Here is a 9,899-nt window from a genome sequence, read left to right as displayed (position 1 = left end):
ATTCTTTGGTTGAACTATTGGCGTCTGGCCACAATATATTCTTTGGTTTTACAAGTTAGTCGTCTAGTCACAAGATACACATTTGAAGTAAAATCATTATTCAGCACCAAGGTCGGACTTCTGAATACATTGAATTTGATTTCCAGTATTAAATAACTCTGTACAAGTTATTTCCAAACATTTCGTACTGTAAAATATCTGGCTTTTAAACTCCGTAAGAGTTACTTCCCTTCGTCTAATGCTAAATAAGAACTACAGAAACTATGATACGCTGTTTGTTTTTTCTTATCTATAACAAGGTTTCCTACGAATGTAAAAAAATTATATTCCTACAAATATAATGTATGGCCTTTTATAAGTGACCTTTCGGATGTGTTTAAAACGATTCTATTCCTTAACTTTGGCTGGTCAGACGGTAATTAATTGCTAGACTGGACTTAATTACAAGCTGTACTAGTTATGTGTAGGTCTTCAAATAGTGAGCAATAACTACTATTATATTCTTTGATTTTACAATTGGGTACGTCTGGCCACAAGATATTCTTTGGTTGAACTATTGGACGTCTGGCCACAATATATTCTTTGGTTTTACAAGTGGTCGTCTGGCCACAAGATATTCTTTGATTTTACAATTGGACGTCTGGCCACAAGATATTCTTTCGGTTGAACTATTGGAACGTCTGGCACAATATATTCTTTTGGTTTACAAGTGGTCGTCTGGCCACAAGATATTCTTTGATTTTACAATGGACGTCTGGCCACAAGATATTCTTTGGTTGAACTATTGGACGTCCAAAGCACACAATTTATTCTTTGGTTACAAGTGGTCGTAATGGCCACAAGATATTCTTTGATTTTACTAATTGTGGACGTCTGGCCACAAGATATTCTTTTAGTTTTAACTATTGGACGTCTGGCCACAAGATATTCTTTGGTTTTACAAGTGGACGTCTGGCTACAAGATATTCTTTGATTTTACAATTGGACGTCTGGCCACAAGATATTCTTTGGTTGAACTATTGGACGTCTGGCCACAATATATTCTTTGGTTTTACAAGTGGTCGTCTGGCCACAAGATATTCTTTGATTTTACAATTGGACGTCTCGTCACAAGATATTCTTTAGTTTTACTATTGGACGTCTGGCCACAAGATATTCTTTGGTTTTACTAGTGGACGTCTGGCCACAAGATATTCTTTGGTTTTACTAGTGGACGTCTGGCCACAAGATATTCTTTGGTTTTACAAGTGGACGTCTGGCCACAAGATATTCTTTGGTTGAACTAGTGGACGTCTGGCCACAAGATATTCTTTGGTTTTAGAAGTGGACGTCTGACCAAAAGATATTCTTTGATTTTACTAGCGGACGTCTGGTCAAAAGATATTCTTTGATTTTTCTAGCGGACGTCTGGCCACAAGATATACTAGTGGACGTGTAGCCTCACGATGTTCATTGATTTTACTAGTTGGCGCAATAAAGGGCCTATTGATAATTAAAGATGCTCCACCGCCGACAGAGCATAAATGATATTTATCATTTGAACAATAATTGGGGTTTTGAATCATGTATATGTATGCCTAATTACCACAGAAAATAACATGAAATAATTTATTTCGCCTTTGGGGCATGCGCAATCATTACTTCATTCCATATAAGATATAGTTCCACGTAATTTTTTCGGGATGCAATTAATTATTTTTCATATTTTAAACTTGTAGGAAAATTAGAAGCTCAAACTTTTCAGTGGTGGTAATGGTGTAAAGTAAGTAACTTTTGTAACTGAAGAAAAATACTAAATCGTCTGTTCCTGTTTTAGATAGTGACAAAACCCATTTGTCAGCGGTAGAGCATTTTTAATAGAATCTTTCTCCCTTTTAGGATGAGACAGGTAAATCTCAACATGAGGGGTAAGATTCTTAAGTTGTCAAACACGAAGCTTTTAGAGTATTATAATACAATGGATGTTTGGTAATTTGGAATAATAAATGCCAATTGTAAATACACAACGTAAATGAAAACACATATATATGATTTTAGATAAGAAAACATTTCATATCATACCTTATGAAATAAGTTTAAAGTTTTTGCTCTTGCGAGCCATAACGACTTCCAAAAAATCGAATAATATATAAACTCAAACGTAAGATATTATATTTTATATGTTACGAAAATCCAGCGGAGGCCGTCATTTTGTCATGACATTGTCGAATTCTGACGCCACGTTATTGATTACTGACGTTAAAGATGTTCCACCGCCGACAGAGCATAAATGATATTCATCACTTGAACAATAATTGGTGTTTAATCATGTATATATATGTCTAATTAACATAAATATAAAATAATTCATTTTGCCTTTGGTTCATGAGCAACTAGTACTTCATTCCATATAGGATATAGTGCCACGGAATTTTTTCAGGATGCAATTAATTATTTTTCATATTTTTAACTTGAAGTAAAATTAGAAGCTCAAACTTTTCAATGGTGGTAATGGTGTAAAGTAAGTAACTTTGGTAACTGAAGAAAAATACTAAATCGTCTACTCCTATTTTTGATAGTGAAAAATTATCATTTGTCAGCGGTGGAGCATCTTTAAGTCATGAAGTCACAATGAATTTCCAACCATTAAAAACAGCTTCGGGTTATATTACACTTTAGAGACATAGGCAAACTCATTACACGGGCGAAGTCACTGAACAGGCGAATTGTATATTCATATGATAAAATCGACGGCCATATATTCCTATATCATATAATATTGATATATTTCTACCATATCAGTAATGGAATAAAAATTCTCAATTATTTCATTTTAACGCGGTAATTTTGCGAGGTAATATCCATCATGTGACTGTATTAACGTAGTGCTTGTAGTGACCAATACAAAATTTCCTTACCTAACAATTTCTGTTCTTAGGTCCGCTACAAATCTCTGTGATTATGATTTATAAAGACATTTTAACATTTTTGAGACACAAACAAACTTTTGACAATGGTAATGTTACGCTTCAATTGATATCAATGATGTAATCACTATGGTGATTACCAGTCATAGCATTAGACAGTAGGTTTTAAGTTTTCACAATAACAATGGAAGCAACAACAGAAATCCCAGTGGGCACATAACGTCCGGACAACATTTTGGCAACGTTTTATTTAGGTTGCGACGTCGGGGACATTCTGACAATGTTGTGAGAACGTTTTTCTCCAAACGTCCTCACGACATTAGCATTTGACATCCTGAGAATGTTTCTATATTGATTTACACTTATATTTATTTATACTGATTGACTGATTGATTTTAATATTTACCTATACATGTATGTATATACTGTAGTGAAGTATGTCTCACAAACTGCCGGGAGGTCTGACATTACTGTAGTCTATCATTACAGAACACTAATTGGATCTAATACTAAATCCATTAGCAGCAATTAAATCACATAACAAGGATAGCCTTCGTTTACATTATACCATGACGTAAATGACAAATAAGAGTGGACAAATAACACATCCATTCTTTAAAGAGAATATTTCTTCTAAGAGAAACATATCATATTTTGGTTATGACTCTTTGAACTAACCCTCGGTATAATGGATCCCTACATCTATTGGTTTGTGTGTGTTCTCAATATTTTAGGAGTTCAGGCAGCACCATATTTAGATGCCTATGTAAACCCAGATGGCGAGAGATCTGGTCCCGGGATGGAAATGAAAGCTGGGATGGAAATGACACCTGGAAAGGAAATGAACCCAGGGATGGAAATGTATCCCGGAATGAAAATGATCCCAGAAATGGATTTTGAATCGGGGAACTGGACGACCATTAAAGGCTTGGACAGTGATTTAGATGGTGATGAATCCGTACCTATTGATTTTCTGAGAAAGCTCCCGGAATATACCACAGAAGTAACAGTAGACAAAGTCATGGTAAGTTTAGGATTTCACAGATGAAACTCTTTTTATCTGATAGTACAGTATAGATAAAGTCATGGTAAGTTTAGGATTTCACCGACGAAACTCTATTTATCTGATAGTACAGTAGAAAAAGTCATGGTAAGTTAAGGATTTCACCGACGAAACTCTATTTATTCTGGTAGTATAATGTCGTTTATTTCCAAAGGTGACGGAATTTGCGAAAAAGCTACAATGCAGTACCTGTTATCATCCGTAATATCTTAACTAGTTAAACTTTCTTCAACTATACAGAGAACAACCAACTAAATAATTTTACATAGACCACAGTGTTATACTTTGTTAAAGTTTTGTAATGTATTATTAAAACAAAGGAATATTAGTTAGCTTTTGTGTTCTATAATTAAAGTCCAGGTTCTCATATAACACTAGATAGAAAAAAAGTGTGGGTCCTTCTGCTCAAACTCCAACCATTGTAGCTATATTGAAATCAGGCGCTTTTTGCACTAAAAAATCCTGAAATTCTAATATTTTTATAATCTACCTATTTACAGTGTATTATCACAAGAGCTGTTGGAGAACAGCAAAGCTCGCCTATTCAGAAGAAGTTGATGTTCAAGTATTTACTATTTAAACATGGAATATGACAAATCAACAGACTCAAATAAAAACCTAAAGGGCCCCAAATTGATTGTATTATCACGTTCAGCATCCATACACATTAGGAAAATAAAATCATAAACATTTATGATGACTTATGCTTAAACAATTGACAAAATAGAAACTTGCTCAAAAACTTTAACATGGAAATATGACAAATTAACAGACTCAAAAAACCTAAGGGCCTAAACTAAGGAATTTAACATGGAAATATGACAAATTAACAGCTCAAAAAAACCCTAAAGGGCCCCAAATTGGTTGTATTATCACGTTCAGCATCCATACACATTGGAAAAATAAAATCATAAACATTTATGATGAATTAAGCTTAAACAATTGACGAAACAGAAACTTGCTTAAAAACTTTAACATGAAATGGGACGCCAACCCTGACGCCGACGCCGACGCCGGGGTGACAACATTAGCTCCCCCTATTCTTCGAATAGGCGAGCTAAAAATTGATATTAAATATTTGAAACTAAATATCAATATGAATTTCTAATTCATATCATTGTTATCTAGAAATAACTATCTGTCAGAAAACATTTTTACTATTGAAATTCATAATTAGCCTGCCAATCATCGGCCGGGTTAAAATTCTATCCTGGGCTCATTCTTGTATACACAGGGGCCATTTCGAAGGTCTTTTTTATTTAGTTGGTTGTTCCCTATAGGGGTCTTCAAATTATCGACATTGTGGAAACCAGTTTTCAAATGAAACTAAAGAGTCTTCAGACATATTTTGAACTCAAATACAATACTACAAACCAAGTTTATTGCAGTATGTTCGGATTATTCTGACAGGGGGTATTTGGTTTGTTTAGGTTTACATTTTACAGTTAACAATTATGTTAGGAATCTCGTAATAAACCATCGTCAATATTATTCTAAAAATGTGGAATCGGAAACTCAGTGTAATATGTCATAGATATGACGGGGTCAAAATACTTTACACAGATGTGCACACATTCTTATCTGTATCATACAAGAAGTACGTTTTAATACTTATGTTTCAAAAAAAATTAATGTGTTTGAATGGAGAGTCTCATTTTGTCCAACAAAAGATTATATCAAGGGAAAATATGCAAATTGGAATTTTTCTTTTTATTCTAGTATTCTCTTCATATATTTATTTAGAAAATAGCGAACTCTAGTCACTCACTCACTCACTTCGCCGCCCGGCCGAACACATTATTTTTTCAAAGTTGATTATCTTGTCAAAGTAAAATTGCAGAGTGAATATGGGACCCGAATTTTGTTCCTATTCTTGCTACAAATTCTGCTGAATATCTTTTCATTATGCATGCTAATTTACTTTGAAAAACAAATGTGGTGATATATACATATATTTACGAAGCGAGCTAGTTTAAAATAGATACTATTTTACCGATATATCTTTACATCTTATCAGCAGAGTGTGTAAGATTCCTTTGTGTGGGAGACCCAACAGAGAGCATAGACACATATCCGATAGATAAAGGAAGCGATCTGTTCTATTTTGTTTCTGCCCGAGGGCAAAGGTATTAGAACATGCGTAATAAGTACATCAAAACAGCCAACCCCAGGCTGTTTTGGCACCGATGCTTCGAAAGTGATCGACTGATAAAATGTACTCACAATGTTACTTAGAAATGTAAATAATACTTGTCAAACAAATATCCGTTTGATAACAAACTCATTGATATTTAAATAATTATTTTTTAATATCTTAAAATATCCTCTTAATTGCTTTAAATGTACAAAACGGCCCTTAATCCTCAAAAGATAAAGCAATTATAGATATGTCATTAAAATATTCAATAATGAATATATAAGGACAGCCAAGTTTGCCAATGAAACATTAAAAAGTAAATCATATATTAAAGATGAAAAGCTTGAGAAAATGATTTTGACACATATTGCATTTTGAGATGACCATTTACGTTTATAAACTTTACGGTTGTTAGATCGCCCCACAGATAGATCGGTAACGTAATATGCTATTTTCTTTTTTTGCATTGTGCATTTAATGGAAACACGTAGAAAAGCCAATCGCAATGAAGGTTTCAATAAGTCTTTGAGCAATTTCAATTGTAATTCAGTAAAGAGACGGTTTTCATATATAAAGATGTTTATATACACTGTTCTAATACCTTATTTATATATTTACTCTGACTATGAACTGACTAAAATACCTGGACATAAACAGAACAATAATACAATAACCGATACACAGTGACAAAAGCGTCACAATTTTTAACGTCGCGTCATTTTCTCGTCGATTACCTGCACTACAAATTGCACAACACAAAAGAGCTCCGATTCTAGTTCAAAGTTGGAGGAAAGAAACTGTAATTACATCCGAGTATATTACTGACGACGCGTCATAAAATGTAAAAGACATTTGGCACGTCACTGCATGTCATATTCACAATTGTCGTTTTCCATTTGGATTGTTTTATTTTTTATTGTTATTATTATCATCATTAACATCGCTCTCTGTGATCTTTTATGTAACTGATGGTTTAACCTAAATACTTTAATATTAAAAGACTTCTGGCTGTGTTATTATACCTCATCATGCCATAACGTTTTTCTATAGGTTGATAGTCGCTTCATTTGATTTTCCTTCCGATGAGAATAAATGAGTTTAATTTGACGTGACATTAATTATGGATTTAATTGTAAATATCCGTGATCGCGTCATTGTCTATTCAGTCACAATACTATCACACATGTAAGTAATCACTAATCAGTATTAATTAATTATAACCTTGTTGATGTTGTTACCAGGACCTGTTCATATTCCTACCTGAACAAGAGGATGTGTGTTACATCAAGGATATGGCTGACTTTGAGAAATATGCCTCTAAGAAATATACGGTAAGCTCAATGACATATTTGGTAATGCAGAGTTATAAAACGGCCGTCATGTCAACATTTTTGTGTCCTATTTTAACACGTGAATGCCTATGTTGATAATGATCCCTCTGAACTATTTATATCGGAAAGTTATACGGTATTGGCACTAAATTAAAGTTTTATGGTGACTCTAAAGTTACTTGGTAGGATTAATAATGTTAAGAAAGTATATGATACTTGTAATTGAAACTATCAATATTGCACAAGCGTTGAGTTGTTGACATGAGAAATAGAAAAATGTTTAGTCTCAAGCGATGTTGATCATATTAAGAAACGTCGGATGTTCTCTATATATCAAGTAAATATTGAATGTTTACCTAAATAATGAGATACTTCACGTTCGAAATGTAGTTATTTCTAACTTCATTTTGAAAGATCAAGATACGTATTATTTTCAGCAATCATCGCTTTACTAATGGCTTAGTGTTGCCTTTGCTTTGATAAATAGCATTGTTCAATGCTATTTATAGGTTTTGTTATTCAATTCCACATTCACAAATAAAGGTCTTTTCCCATTACTTGTTGTATGGTGCCCATTAGTACGTGTGTCTAAATATGGTAATTCATATATTATATGTGATATTAATTTAAGATGAGAACACCAGCTGATTGCAATGACACAAAAGATGATACAATACCCGATTACATCAATCTATCACTTCCGGAAAAATGTCGACAACTTCCAATTAAATGGTTAGATGAATTTTACTGCGAAAACAACCTTGACCTCGACAACCCAGGTTAGTGTACTACTGTTTATTCTACCATGTTGGCAATAACAGCCATATTTTGATCACTTAAGTCATCATTTTTGATAAAAACATTTAAAGAGTAGATTTTGAAACATAATTGAATTTAAGGAGGATGTTCTAACTAAAATATTCCGTTTAATTCTGAAAAGGGAATAATATGGCCTTCCAGTATAGATTCCCTACTACTGATAATTTCAGTACATGCTTTTTGTAAACGGTTAGGAAGATTATTAGTCAATTGAAAGTATTTTGATTGCTTTAAACGAAATAGTTAGATTGGAAATCATCAATGCTTGCAAAAAAACTATTCATCAAAGCTTCTTTTTCGCCTTATAATTCTGATTTTTTGTTTGACCTTTCTGTTATCGATCAGATGGAAAAAAATAATCATACACGCTATACTTCAGATAGTCGCTGAAAATTAATACAAGTCATTTCCAAAACAATTCAATGATCGAAAAAGTAAAAGTTGTGTTAATAGTTTTTAGTTGTGCTTGTACATGTCATTAAATGTTTGAAACAATAAGAAGAAATGACTTTTAATCTAATCTTGTTTTTGTTTTCTTTTTGTCCAGACGTTATCAAAGCCCTACGACCTTTTCCAGGCTTAAAACGATTTTGCGCATACGAAGCTAAAACGATCCACACACAAAAATGCTATAGATGGAAACGAGATGATAAGCTATTGGTTAAAAAGACTCTGGTGTGTCTCCGCTCTATTCAAGTCAACAGTAAACTTAAATGTAAAAAGGAAGTCACGAACCACCAGTCGGACAAGGTTTACGCCATTGCAGAGGAAAAGTATGACGACAACATTATAATGTTAGCTAAATAATAACTGATGATGATAGACAAGGGTATACTTATGGTAAAAGATCTCCTAGACCACATACCAGTAAGCCTTGATATATCTCATTAATGTAAGTTGAACCGCACGTCGAACTAGCAGTTTAACTGAAAAGAAAAAAAAGATGAAACGATTTGGCTAATTAGTGCATTATTTGCTTTAATCTGTTAAAATTATCTTAAACCTCTGATAAATATTTTGCTAACCTGTGTTTCGAGTATTCAGTATTTTTGTTATTTTGTTCATGTGTAAATCTCATGAAAGAATAAAGCACAAAATTACTAATGTCGCTTTTCTTTTACATTAAAAAACTATCATCGAAAGACTGCAAACATCAGCTCGTCTATTCCATTTAGACGAACCCGACAGGTATCGGGACCGCGATGAACAAGTGGTTACGACGTCATGACACATTACCAATCTCATTCCCTCCGTTCTAGATTGCGAGTTTGAATTTTACGTAGGCAGTTCCCAGGCACTGACCGTCAGTCGATGCCTCCAACCCACAGACCTTGCGCATACATGTAGTACTTACATTTCCTGGTTATTATTAAGACGTTAGACCAGTAAAACATATGTCTTTCGACTACACGAGGAACAAATAAAAATCAACGGACGATCGGCAGTAGCCATGGTATTGATATACGGCCTTAAGTCGTTTATCTGTAGTTCGCGATGACCAATGGTTTTCTAAGTTAGTTAATTTAGTATAGAATTTCACATTAAGACAGATATATGCAAGCAACATATGGAAAATAATGCTTACACAATAACGTTTTGGTTATGTGATCTTGACCTCTTTGTCAATACGGGTAGATAACCTT

General features: G+C 33.6%; 1 protein-coding gene across 1 annotated transcript; it reads left to right on the top strand.

Moving 5' to 3' along the window:
- Positions 1 to 3,502: 3,502 nt before the first annotated feature.
- On the top strand, positions 3,503 to 9,360 carry LOC138317818 (uncharacterized). The gene is made up of 4 exons (XM_069259732.1): positions 3,503 to 3,930; positions 7,348 to 7,437; positions 8,069 to 8,216; positions 8,804 to 9,360. The coding sequence occupies exons 1-4, from the start codon at positions 3,595 to 3,597 to the stop codon at positions 9,061 to 9,063; spliced, it is 834 nt and encodes a 277-aa protein (XP_069115833.1). The 5' UTR covers positions 3,503 to 3,594; the 3' UTR covers positions 9,064 to 9,360.
- Positions 9,361 to 9,899: the final 539 nt, after the last annotated feature.

Source organism: Argopecten irradians, chromosome 3 (genome assembly GCF_041381155.1).
Source record: "Argopecten irradians isolate NY chromosome 3, Ai_NY, whole genome shotgun sequence".
NCBI lineage: Eukaryota > Metazoa > Mollusca > Bivalvia > Pectinida > Pectinidae > Argopecten > Argopecten irradians.
Note: the sequence above shows the minus strand (reverse complement) of the source record. Positions and strands in the feature narration are given on the sequence as shown.